General features: G+C 33.5%; 2 protein-coding genes and 1 non-coding gene across 3 annotated transcripts; 1 reads left to right on the top strand and 2 right to left on the bottom strand.

Moving 5' to 3' along the window:
* Window positions 1–378: 378 nt before the first annotated feature.
* Window positions 379–451, bottom strand: TRNAF-GAA (transfer RNA phenylalanine (anticodon GAA)). Its single transcript has one exon. It is a non-coding gene; the product is annotated as a tRNA-Phe (tRNA).
* A 3,615-nt stretch (window positions 452–4,066) lies between these two features.
* LOC132053147 (transcription factor MYB80) lies at window positions 4,067–6,905 on the top strand. The gene is made up of 3 exons (XM_059445027.1): window positions 4,067–4,265; window positions 4,959–5,088; window positions 5,773–6,905. The coding sequence occupies exons 1-3, from the start codon at window positions 4,133–4,135 to the stop codon at window positions 6,482–6,484; spliced, it is 975 nt and encodes a 324-aa protein (XP_059301010.1). The 5' UTR covers window positions 4,067–4,132; the 3' UTR covers window positions 6,485–6,905.
* Window positions 6,906–7,061: 156 nt separating this feature from the next.
* LOC132053148 (probable calcium-binding protein CML21) lies at window positions 7,062–11,897 on the bottom strand. The gene is made up of 5 exons (XM_059445028.1): window positions 11,722–11,897; window positions 10,445–10,699; window positions 9,532–9,734; window positions 8,713–8,887; window positions 7,062–7,483 (listed from the first exon to the last, which is right to left on the bottom strand). Exons 2-5 carry the CDS (start codon window positions 10,647–10,649, stop codon window positions 7,374–7,376), a joined length of 693 nt encoding a protein of 230 aa, XP_059301011.1. The 5' UTR covers window positions 10,650–10,699; window positions 11,722–11,897; the 3' UTR covers window positions 7,062–7,373.
* Between the last annotated feature and the right edge of the window lie 2,060 nt (window positions 11,898–13,957).

Raw genomic sequence — 13,957 nt, 5'->3', positions numbered from 1 at the left:
CGGGGTGGGGCACAGGCAAAACGCCTCGGCGCTTGTGAGGCTTACCCCCTAAGTGCCCGACTGTACGTCCTAAACACGTCTAAAGTCCATGCTCGGGGTTTACCTAAGAGTTCTTACACAAATTATGTGTCAAATTCCCCAATTAAAATACTATTGTCAGAGGAAAACACTCTGCCATTTCACTTTCTTACATTATGCTTAACTTTGCGGTTTATACTCTTAATAATTACCTAAAATGCTTCGTTCAAGAAAAGAAAAAAAAAAGACTGTCATTACTGCTGTACTCTTTATTATTTAAAGATAATTTACATCATATATAAACTCAAATGTATATGTTTGCTACATCAGAAGAGAAAGTAAATAAAATAAATAAATAAATGCGGTGAACGTGGATCGAACACGTGACCTTCAGATCTTCAGTCTGACGCTCTCCCAACTGAGCTATCCCCGCTATGTTTCAATTTGCAATATTTTTTTATAATTCTGATTAATGAACAAATTCAACTGAAATCACAATGCAAAGTTTATAATACGAAAATTAAATAATAATGGATTATTTAATGGATATAATTTTATTAATAGATGTTTGACTTATCGGACTAAAAATGAGACATATCGAGTATGATATAGAACTAGAGGTAGAGTAAGGATTTCAAACTTATGTGTTGGGGATTCTAGTTTGTTTGAGTTAATGAGTTCTAAATTAATAATTTAATTTGTACATATTCAATAGATTATTTAAGTCAAATACAAACTTGCTCCAAAACTACAGGATTCAGCCGAACCCGTAAACTATACTCTAGCTATGCTATGCCCAATGTATAGAACATATGTTTGTTTTGCACTACGTAAATTTTTGTTTTCAATTTTAACATTGACTTCTATAAGAACTTTGGTAGAATAGTTTGGAAAGGGGCAAATATGTCATTTTTTTTGTTTTATCCCGAGATTAGAGATTCTCAAAATAGTTATCCCATATAGATATGATATTTTAAAATAATACTTAATTACCACAATCGTGGTATAAATAGTCATGAGATTGCTTATATTGAAATTGGAAAATTCAATAAAACACAAGATAAAATAACTCTTCATTTTATTCTAAAATTATTATCTTTTATCCTTGAAATCAAACGATCCGTAATAAGTAGTGAATTGTCATTCCTTGTCATACCCTTTTAAGTACCGATCTGGTAGACTGAATTAGTGGGATTTTGAATTTGTTATTATATTATAGAAACTTTTATTCTTTCTTTACATTTTAGAATTATTTAGAAACCTATTAATTTTAGGAAATAGGATATGTCTAACTAGGTTTATGTTTAAAAAATACAATGGCTATATTAGTAACATTTTTTTTTTTTTTTTTTTTTTTTTTTTTACATTTGAGAAACCTATAATTATAACTTTTAGGAAATATGAAATCCTAGTCCAACTAAGTTTAGGTTTAAAAAGTATGACTTATTAGTAACTTCTTTTTTCACATTTTAGAAACCTATTACAATTAGGAAATTAATCCTAGTTAGAATAGGATTATGCTTACAAAACATAACCTATAAATAAGTTCTTCCCCGAGCTTATTCTAAGTATCTTTCGTTTTCATTCTCTAGCATTCTCATTGCAGTTTTAAGTATTAGTCAAATCCATGGCACTACTTTATGTACCTTTTGCTAATTGCCAGAATGGTCATTTTCCGATTATTGGTCATGTTCAGACTATTGGTAATTTTCCGGTTATTGAAAACGCAGATAAGGTTTGTCATGTTCAGTCAGCATCCCGACAAAGTGATGCGCCTGTCTATATCTGTTGGTCGTTCCCCCCTTTAGGATTCATTAAGATAAACACAGACGGGAGTTTCATGCCGAACTCAGGGTTAGCAGGATTCGGGGGTGTAGCACGGGACGATAGGGGAAGGTGGGTAGGTGGGTTCTTCGGTCGACTTGGTATGGTAGCGACGTCAAGCCTTACGGCAGAATTGTGGGCCATACACGGCGGCTTGACCCTGGCGAAAAACTACAACTTGAAGAATGTCATCATTGAGACCGACTCGAGCAATGCCTTGATATTGCTGACTGTGGGAGATGTTGTCGACAACCACCCCGATCGCATCATCATAGAGGAGTGTCGACGTCTCCTAACCAAGCTTGGGATCTCCATAATGCACACTCTGAGGCAGGGAAATAATTGCGCGGATCACCTGTCGAAAATGGGAAGAATGCAGCAAGAAGACCTAGTAATACTACATCGTCCGCCACATTCCTTGTACCAACTACTTCTCGCGGACATGGCTCACGTAGCCTACCCTAGGTACCCCAAACATGTACGGTAGCGTAGAATGATATAAAAAAATTGAAATTGTAAACTTTTGTATGCATTAAGAAGAATATAATAATATTGGAAAAGAGTTGTTAGTTATGTCGATGTTCATTTTGGTAATGTCTTAATCAGCGAACTATATTACTGCGTGTGATCAATTTTGGTGCTTTATATTCTAAAGTCTACTTGTTTTTATTATGTTAATTATTCCAAACAAATTAAATGTATAGAGACATATATTTTATTTTTTATTTTTAATTGTACGGTTCCTGCAAAAGAGAGTGGCCCTTTGTGACAAAGAAAATATCAACCAGACACTCTTGAGAAATATTCTAATGCAAATGAAAAATGCACTTCTTAGTAAAGAATGCATGTAAAACATCATGAGATAGAAACCATGCACCCACTCGTGCAAAAACCTTATAACTTCCGAAACACTAGCCCAACTCTAATAACCTAAATTATTACTCCCTCCGATTCATTTTACTTGTAGTTCTCACTAAAATAGATGATCCATGTTAAAAATTAAGATATAATTAAGTATTAGTTTCCACCTTTACCCTTACTCAATAAATGCGGAGAGAGATTAATATGGTGAAAATAGAATAATATTAAATTGAAATCAAAGAATAAATAAAGATAATTTAGTCATATTACCCTTTTAGTTAATATTTTTTCAGGGACGTGTAAAAAAAAAAAAAAAAATATATATATATATATATATATATATATATATATATATATATATATATATCAACTTTTGAATTTCCATATCGACATAGCGGAAGCTTTAAGTGTCAGTGTCAAAACTAGAAATTTATATAAAGGAATTCAAAAATACTACTACTGGAACATATATTACATTTGGTATCTGAACTCATGACCCAAAAAAGTTTTCTACCCTTTTATCACTACACAAGAGTCTTCATTTCATAGTTTATATATGACCAAAAGAAAATCATTTTTATTCTATTTGGAGAATATAATTTTCCAACAAAGTGGATTCAATTGATGAACCCCTTCTCTCTGCTTAGCTCTGCTCATGTTAAGTGCAGTGACAAAAATGGTTCAAGAATTACTTTAGATCATATATATTTGAATCTTACTTATGGTGTTTTTACATTTTGAAAAAAGAAAAAATATTAATAGAATTTCTGATTCCGTTGTTGATTGACCCGAACAATCAGTGATGAGGTCACCCTTGTCCAATTAACTGTCTTTAACTAGGAAATTATCTTGTATAGATAAGTAAAAAGACAATATGTATATAACAACAACAACATATCCAGTGTAATCCCACAAGTAGGGTCTGGGTAAATACACAGACCTTACCTCTACCTTAGTAGGGTAGAGGGGCTGTTTCCGATAGACCCTCGGCTCAAGTGAAGTGGGAACAATCAGCTGGATAACAAGAAAACTAAAGCATAAAATATGCATATATACACTATATGTTGAATCTCCCTGACTTCTTTAATAATTTACTTTTTTTATATTTTGATTTTTCATATTGAAAATTCTTATTCCGTCACTACAAGTAGTCAACCCCATGCATGCACACAAAGACATAGTGAGAGAGAGTTGACCGGGCGTATTGTGGGTGAGCTACCGGCCAATGTCTCACACGCTCAACAGCGTTGAATTATTTAATCATGTCATGCACCTTTGATGCTTTATTGACATAACATTAAAACTCTATATATACATTTCTTCTATTTTTTATAAAAATCACTAAAGAAAGTAAAACAAACTATTCATCTTTTTACCATTTTAACAGAAATTTTTTACTTGCAAATTTTTACAACTTTTTTTGTGAGAGATGGGAAGAATTCCATGTTGTGAAAAGGATAATGTGAAGAGGGGGCAATGGACTCCAGAGGAAGATCACAAGCTTTCATCTTACATTGCTCAACATGGAACTCGTAATTGGCGTCTCATTCCTAAACATGCTGGTTTGTCTCATTAATCCTTTTTTTTTTTTTTTAATTTTTTTCGTCCGGTGTCCGGTATCTGTTTAGGACTAGATTAATCCGGATTCGGGTCAGGAAGATTCACTTTGGGAAGTAAAATGTTCCTTTCCAAAAACGATGGCACTCCCAGGGGCTCACACCCCAACCTCTAGTGAAGGATGTATGAGTACTTATCACTCTATCTTTCGTGACAACCTTTAATAGTACAATTGCATATATATACATGGTTTATACTTATGTTTTTCTCATTAATACTTTTTTCGTTTTCTCACATAGTGCTTGGTATTTGTTTTGAGATACGGCGGAGAAGTCCCAATTAGGGATTAAAACGCTCCCTACAAAGGCTCACACCTAGTGACGAAATCATGAATTCGCCAAGATTTAATATATCCATACAAAAATGATTTTTGATCTACATACACAGTATGATTTTCTATATACACAATACAATTTTGATATGAAGGGTGGTCAATCGATCGATATGAAGGGTGGTCAATCGATCACCTTTCACTCTATATGTAGCTACGTTATTGTGCACACGGAATTTTCTTATTAAGATTGAAAAAATACTTACTACTTAATCGTTGGTGGCTCATAATTCTTAGAAGAATATATGTATACTGCAAATTACACACATATATAAGGCTTAAATTTTTATTTCTCTTATATTTACAGGTCTACAGAGATGTGGAAAGAGTTGCAGATTGAGATGGACAAATTACCTTAGGCCAGATCTCAAACATGGCCAGTTTTCAGAGGCAGAAGAGCAGACCATTGTCACACTTCACTCTGTTCTTGGCAATAGGTAAAACTTAAAAATCCATTACTTTTGCCTCATATTAGAAAACAAGTTCTTTCTACAGCATGGTGTATTAAGCTCTTGCTATGTGCAGTGTTTTGTGAAGGACATAGCCATATTAGGTCTATTGTGTACAACTTTGCCTCGCATTTCTGTAAGAAATTGTTTTCGCAACTTGATCTTGTGGCCTCCTGGTCACACGGAGAAACTATTGTCGCTCCAAGATTAGTACCCTTCTTTCAATCATAGTGAGGTGTAATCAATGCCGGAGCTAAGTTTGATTGAGGGGCCCCAATTGGATCCCCGTCTAAAGATCAGACTGTGCAAATTGAGTAAAAAAAACAGTCTTACATAAAAAAATTTGAGTCCCCCGACAACAAAAGTCTTGAATTGTAGTGGCAAATATAGCTTCCAAATTGCTTTAGGCCCCATCTTCACTAGTTGCAACACTGTTACATCATTTTGAATTTTCTTGTCAGAATTTCTACCTCCGCCACTGATCATATTGATTGATATTTGCTTGATTATACATCAAGGACCTATATTTCCAATTACCCATTGTCTCCAAATTTCTTTTAATTTTAGCTTTGTGCCTTCCAATATGAGTAGTACAACTGAATCCTACATATTTGTCAAAACCTAAAATTAATTGGTCACTCAATATTGTTGTGTGTGTAAATTTCTTAACAGATGGTCTGTGATTGCTGCTCAACTGCCTGGCAGAACAGACAATGATGTCAAGAACCATTGGAACACAAAGCTAAAAAAGAAACTATCTGGTATGGGAATTGATCCAGTAACTCACAAGCCCTTTTCTCACTTAATTAGTGAAATAGCCACAACATTATCTCCACCACAAGTCCCTCATTTAGCTGAAGCAGCACTTGGTTGTTTCAAAGATGAAATGCTTCATCTTTTGACCAAAAAAAGAATTGGTTTTCAGTTTCATCAACAATTTGCAAATATGGAAAGTACTCCAAGTAATGCACCAAGTACAAGTCATGTGAAGCATGAGGAGAATATTCATTACAAAGATGACACAATTGAGAAAATTAAGTATGGATTATCAAGGGCTATTAAGGAAAGTGATAAGAAGTGGGACACTAATGGAGGAGCAAATTCAAGTCATTTTCATGATAATGGAGGATTTAATAACTATAATTTTGCTAATTTGCTTAATGATGAAGAAGGTTCACCATGGAACCAGAGTTTGTGTAGTGGAAGTACATGCACTGCAGGGGGAGAATTACAACAAATAAACAAGAAAATTAGCAATGAGAATTGTGAGGATAGTGGAAAAGAAATAGTAGTAACAAGAAATGGATCAACAACAAGTATGTTCAATTCTGATTGTGTTCTGTGGGACATTTCATCAGATGATCTGATGAATCCAATGGTTTGAAGAATCAATAGTGTAATAGGGTGGACAAAGCTATTCATATTTGTGCTAGTTGGAGGTAGCAGGTGTTCCGTGGAATTAGTCAAGGTCCGCGCAAGCTGGCCTAGACACCACCGTTATTATAAAAAAGTTATTGTAATAGTGTGTTGAGTTAGTAGGCTAGCTAGAAGGCAAGAATGTCATTGTTATCATCAAGTGAATAAAAAAAAAATGAAGTAATAAAGAGAGAATCTTAAATGAATGTCATTCTTGAATGGTTGTAACAAAGATCAACCCAATATTTTACTACTCTATTACGCGTTGTTGCATTTGATATGACACGCTTCCTCTTGAGTCTGTCTTGAAATGAATGACATCGACATATTTTTTATATTTAGCACTAAGGGTACTACCTTTCGGTGCGTAACAAATCTTTTTTTTCTTGAGACTTTTTTTATATTTTAGCGTCTCTTGTCAAACACACCTGCCACATAAAATGAAACAGATGGCGACGGTATTTTTTTTCTTAGACTTCATCAGATATATGGACATCAAAATTGGAATGTTTTATCACAAACAAACGATCAAACGAGGCATGACGTACACAAATGCCTGAAAGCATAACTCAAAATTCTACAATATCATGCATTCTGTCACCTTCAATCAAAAAACTTAATGATACAAAAAGGTTAAATGGAATTTAAAGCTGCTTCACTGCAACACATATCTAGCACTATTCGCAAACTAGAACTAGGTAGTAGAGACTTCATTTACACGAGTGATCATCGTAAGAAGTATCAACACGCCCGGCTGCTACAACTTGTTTATTGGAAAAAGGCAAGGGAACTTTGGGTTCGTGGTCATTGAGAAGCTTCATTCTTGCTCGTCGTATATATAAGTTTTGTGGAAATTCTTACTCTTCTCCCTCTTCATCCTCGTTATCCTCAATTCCCACCCAATGAGTAAAGGCAAAAAGAAACTCTTTGAAGTTCACCATTCCATTTTTGTCCCAGTCCATTTCTTCTGCAAAACAGAGAGACGGAGCTTTACAGACAGAAATAAATAAGTGAGTAAATGCATAGAACAAATAAGTGATTGAGTCTTGTAGACTATTGATTGGTAGTTTTCTCATCAAGTTCCTCCGAGCCAAATATCGTGTTTCAATATCCATATATTGATTAAATAAACTGCATGCACGGCACAAGAAATTCAGACAAACAAATACTTAAGTCTGTTAGTAACTACCTAGTATAGCTCGGATAAACAAGTAATTGAGTCTTACAGACTATATAGATTGGTATTTTTCTCATCAAGTTCCTCGAAGCTCAAATATCGTATTTCTACGTTCATAGATTGACTAATCACATTGCAAGCAAGGCACAAGAAAATATGGTTTGGTTCTACATTCCGAGCATTTCATTGTGACAAATAGTGTTTGATCACAAGCTTAGTAATCAGCCCACTAGAAATTAAGGAGTTTAAGTTATATACACCGTTAGTTTAAGAAATTATTTATACTATCGGGTCACCCAAAGTATATCTACAGGTAAGCCTCCTTAAAATGTGGGATTTGTAATCTTGAAAATAAGACAAATAACTTGCTACAACAAGCAAAAGTGACTTGTCTTTCCTACCATAAAGACTACCTCACTTATAATTTCAGAGCACTCAGTACATCTTCCTATTATGACATATTGTACAGAAGATAAAGCAGAGACTGCATTTTCTAGTAATTAAACAAGTAGTACATAGCAGCAAGAACTCTTTGAAAACCAAGTCCTCGGCAGAAAAAGTATTTAGAGAAAAGAAAAAACATTAGTTCAGCATGCATCAATGACTGTAGTTTCTTCGAAACTGCATTCTCAAGCTTTACTTTCATGTCACTTGTGATCAAATTTATACATGAGACCACCACTTATTTAAAAATGCGAGTTTCTACCAATGTATATGAGAGAAATACACTCACATATGTTGAAGTGTGTGACCATTTCATCTAAAAGCTCACACTTCAATATGGTACCAGGATAGACAGAGGTCCTGCGTTCAATCTCATCGCCACCTAATTTAAAAAAGAATTTCTAGATACTTGGCTCATAAAAAAGAATCAAGCCTGTACATGGGGGGCGTGTTTGAAATATAATTAAGTAAATTACAGTGCGCTCTCTCTAACAGCTTCAACTTTTAGATGAGATGGTCACACACTTCAACAATATATATATATATAGAGAGAGAGAGAGAGAGAGAGAACTTACCAAATCTTCTCATTGCTATTCGACCAGAAGACCTTTCTCCTGATGTAGTTTCATTAATTGCTTGAACCATCTCATTCCGGCTTACATAACCGTCCTTGTTCTTGTCCAAAAACACAAAAGCATCAACAAGTGTTTCAAATGTTAACTCCAGATTCGGTAGTCCCATACGTGATTTCTGTATCTGGTCAAGGAATAAACAACTTTGCGGGTGCAGTGGTGGGGGTGGGGTCTGACCGATACAAAAACGTAGTTCCTCGTGAAGGGCTACAGAATGCTAAGAACATGGTATGCATCCCCAGGAGAACATGTAAGCGGATAATGAGTAGACGTTTGGACATAAATCGATCGATATTTGAACAAACAAAAGTAGCATCTGGAGTTGAAATTGAGAAATGGTATCTGAAAGTTGAACTTGTGTTTGGACAAGCATTTTACATGAAAAGAAGTCCAACCAAAAAATCATTCAAATGCATAGGGAAACAAGGTTTGATTTTTTTTTTTTTTTTTAAAAAGGAGAAAAAATAATGTCCACGGGCCCTTAATCTTTGAAAAGCACCTTGTCACTTGAAAGTAATCATCCATCTGGATAAAAAATATTGAATTTTTCCTGACCTTTCTTGAAAAGCATTAATTAAATTATGAACTTTCATGCAACTATATAAAAGTAAGAGACATATATAATCTTTTCAAAGCAAGGTGAACTACCAAACACTTCAAATTTTGCAAACATCATAACATTGATAATAAATTCATATTATCAAGGGATAGTTGATAAGGGAGAATAAAATAAATTAACAAGAAAAAGTTTGAGCTGGATACGGCATGCAGAGCAGAAGGATCGTCCTTCAAAAGATAGACAAGACAAAGAAGGACGACGAATTCGCTGAACTCTATTCCCATATCTTCATTAATATCACACGCTTCAAATAGATCACTGATTTCTTCATCAGTAAAATTAATCTCAAGCTTATTGAAGGCGTGTTTCAACTCCTGTGGGTCTATTGCTCCATTACTGTCTTCATCTACAAACAAAAACAGAATTTTTCTCAGGTTCTTAAGGTTATTCATTCTTTTTCCTTTAGACAAGAAAGAAAATTGTAAATATAAACGCCCTTTTATGAAGAAACCAGACTTCAGCCTTGAATATGCTTTTACAATAAATGCTACTCCCTCCGTCCCAATTTATCTACACTCTTTCATGTTTAGTCAGTCCCAAAAGAATGATAACTTTCTATATTTAGTAACAATTTAACTCTAAACTTCCCAGTTTAGCTAAAATTGTCCCTTATTTTTTTATCAAGATAAGTGGAGCACCTTTGGTCCAACTAACAGAATGGACTTAAAAACTAATGGTGAATACCAAAAAACACGGCAAAAATCGACTGAAAGAAACAAACCGACTTTTAGTAGTTCTTTTTGGTAATCACCATTAATTTTTAAGTCCATGCTATTAGTTGGACAAACGTTCTCCACTCTAGCAAACTTAAGGGACTAAAGATGTTGACGGTTCTATTTGAAGGACCAAAATAGACCTACTCCCATAAAAAAGGGACAATTTTAGCTAAAAATTCACACAAATATATATGGCTTGTTTTAAACCACCAATTTCAAAAGTCTTCGTTTCATTCTTAAGCTCTGTGGCCAGTCAAATACCATCACATAAATCGGGACAGAGGAAGTACCAAAATGATATGAATAAAAATTGGACAAAGGATATGCAGAGCCAACCTACCAAATTCATGGAATATAACCTTGCATTTTCGCAGGTTCTCGTCAATTTTGGGAAATTTTAGGACTATGCTATCAAATGATTTTATGGAACTTCCTTCAGTTTCTCTCCGTTTCATCGCTTCGGATATTTTGGCCTCGAGCTTTGTCTCTGGGACAGAAACCCTCGGACTCGGGGGAGATTCATTCTTACCCAATACACCTCCCATTATAAGTAGAAAAGTGGGAGAGCTGAACTTCTACTCCAATTTGCTCCAATCTATAAAGCAATTAAGGTTTAAAGATGTTTTACTACATGTAAGAATCAAAGAAATAAGGAAAAAAGATACGAGTAGCATTAAGCCTACAAGCAGAAAATCATATAAACACTTTACTTATATAGCTAATCCAAATTACTTTGGGTTGAGACATGAATGATTGATCAATCGATATATACATTTCAGCAAAGATGGTATGCCAACACGTAACTGTTGAGCAACCGATACAAATAACCAAAACCGTTTTATGCAGAAATCTTGATAAGTTAAACCAGGGAATTGCATATTACTTTCTCAATTCATACAAAACAATCAAACTCCCACCAGAATTGCGTAGGATGTTCAAGATTTATATATAAAGTAATTTTCGACCTATATATATACATAGTATACTTCTCTACATACACAACATAATTTTTCGATTGTTGTGGCTACGCCACTGATTCCCACTGATGATATATTTAGTGTAAGCGAGCTCCAAGATCATATCTTTGGAATAAAATCTCGCTAAATAAAAAATAAAAAATCAAATTAGAGATAAGCTGTCCATAAGCATCATGACAAATGCAAAATAGTGAAACATTGATGGTTAATGACATGAAAAAAAAGGTAACTAAGCTATGTTGTAATGTATAAGTTCCAAGGTTCAGTTCATATTATATATTCCTTTTTCATCTGATGAAGCTGAATAAAAATTGAATCTTGAAACAACCCCATATCAAGATTTCTCTTTCATTAGTTAATCATTGATGCAAAAGCAAAAAAAAAAAAAAAAAAAAAAAAAAAAAACACTCCTATTTCTATTTTCATCTTTTTTTCTATTTCTTTGAGGGTAAAAGTTGACAGATTCCAAATTCTCTATCTTTTTTCCTATGTTTCATCAACACTAACAATGAAAAAAAGCTAAAAATGAACATCTAGTCATACCTATAAATATCCAAAATCTCAAAAAGATTCAATCTTTGCAAATAAGACATGATGTAAATACCAAGAAAACCAAAAAAGGAAAGTAAGAGATACTAACCTTAGATTCTGCTAACCAAAAAGACAAAAGTTTCTCTCTTCTTCTTAAGCTGAAACAAGACAAACAAATCAAAAGGGACAAAGCACAAAATATTTGTGCTGATTATAATACAAAAATGGAAACTTTTTTTAAGATCAACAAAAAAAAAACTGATCTTTGAGGAAAAATATGAAAATTAATGGAAGTGGAGGGACAGAAAGGAACTTTTATTTGGAGGGTGGTTTGGGGGTGAGGGTACACGTGGGGTACAGTTAGAATTTTTTCAGCTGTTTTTTTTTTTAAAGTACAAAATTTGTAGGTGTTATGTGGGTGGGATTTGAGTGGAAGATCCATAATTTTCAAGATTTGCGCATCACCCACCACGTATTCGCATTTTGTGTTCGAGTTCTGAAAATGAAGAAGTATAAATTTTGGAGTGTTTTTCTCTTAAGTGAGTCTTAAATTGTGCAAATTTAAGTTTGCCGAACTCGGGGCGGAGCTAGCTGGAACTATCCGAATCTCTTTCGGCAAAAAATTACTCTATATATACATATCATTAAAATTATTCTTTATGTATATATTGTGGATGTTGAATATTTTTCGCTTCTTCATGTATTTATTGCATCATATTTTGAAACTCCTTAGTGAAATTTCCGGTTCCGTCACTGGCCAAATTAGTGAACTTTGATTACACTATACATTTGTGGTTGATAGCAAATAGGTTTATATTTGCCCTCCAGCGTGAAACAAATTATCTTTACGTTTTCAATTTTTTCAATATAAAAGTTAAAACTTATCTCTCGATTTCTTAATATAATTTATAATTATCATTAAATTGGAGCTTCGCGAGAAATCAAAAATCGAAATTATCTCTTGATGACGGAGCGAATATTATACTAAAAGTTAAATAGATGAGAAAATTATTCAATTTTGAATAGTACGTGGCAAATTTGATAAGTTTCTCGTACTAGAGTATCTTGCCTTAATTGAATAAGCTATTGTCAATTCAAAATTATTCAATTTTGAATAGTACGTGGCAAATTTGATAATTGTCTCTTACTAGAATATCTTGCCTTAATTGAATAAGCTATTGTCAATTTGTCATGTTCTTATATGATCTTGATTTTTTTGACTTTAGTACCATTATTATTCTTGATTATTCAATAACGAATTTTCATGTTATTATCAATCATGTTCTAGAATCTAGATACTTAAAATGTTCCATATTGAGGTAATATTCACATATCGATCATATGTTATGTATTTGGTCAACACCTCCACTTTATCGTTATAATTAAAGTGCATTTGTTGATGACAAAAAGTCAAATACTCTAATTATGTTTCATATTTTTATATTATGCAAAACAATAACTCTAGTAGTAAGCTACCATGTTCTTAATTCTAAGCTAGATATACCTATTTTTTGCTTCTATTAAATGAAGATAGTGCTAATTAAAGTGGCTCCTCCTATTTTGACATAATTATAAATCATGGTTTCTTTGTCATTTATAAAGTTCATTTCTCTTATTAAAATCTGATGCCAATAATTATGTTGAAGATAAGCTTAAAGGAACTTGATTAGTATATCATTTTATTGGGTCCATCGATATGGAGTTCCACTAACATAGTTAGGTGGACAACTTTGTGGATATACACAATTTTTGTTACATGAAAAACGTGTGTAAAATGATGATAGCAATGTAAATTTCTAAAGTATGCATTGTTTGTGGGGGTGGGGGTGGAGAATTATAAGCATTCCATGTTCACTTATAATTGTGTCTCAATTCCAAACAAGTTTGAGTTAATTATACAAATTCTCGATAACTATATTTTTCCAATAAAATTCATTTCAGGTCGATATTCGTAATATGAGGATTCATCATGAATTGGTTAGTTTTAATTCACTGTCAACTTATTGCGCTTGCAGTCATATTTTGTTTATTCGAGTTGGATACAAACAATGTGAGCAAGCTCAAACAAGTAAAGTAACATTCAATGTTTACATAGTTAAGAATATGCTATGCAAAACTTTTTTTTTTTTTTAATTACTTAACTATAACAAGAAATCGATGTAATTTAGTATTAACACTGGGTATGAAGCTAATGGTGTGAGATTATTAATGCCATTTTCACATCACCACTTTAAGAGCGCTCCAAACGCATCCATTGGGTCACGTGGGCTGTGGCCCAATCGCAAATATGGGCCATTTTGTTCCTAAAGCGGCATAGAAAGTAGAATTAAGCCCATTCGATTGCC

Source organism: Lycium ferocissimum, chromosome 4 (genome assembly GCF_029784015.1).
Source record: "Lycium ferocissimum isolate CSIRO_LF1 chromosome 4, AGI_CSIRO_Lferr_CH_V1, whole genome shotgun sequence".
Lineage (NCBI taxonomy): Eukaryota > Viridiplantae > Streptophyta > Magnoliopsida > Solanales > Solanaceae > Lycium > Lycium ferocissimum.
This window is presented reverse-complemented; position numbering and strand designations above follow the sequence as displayed.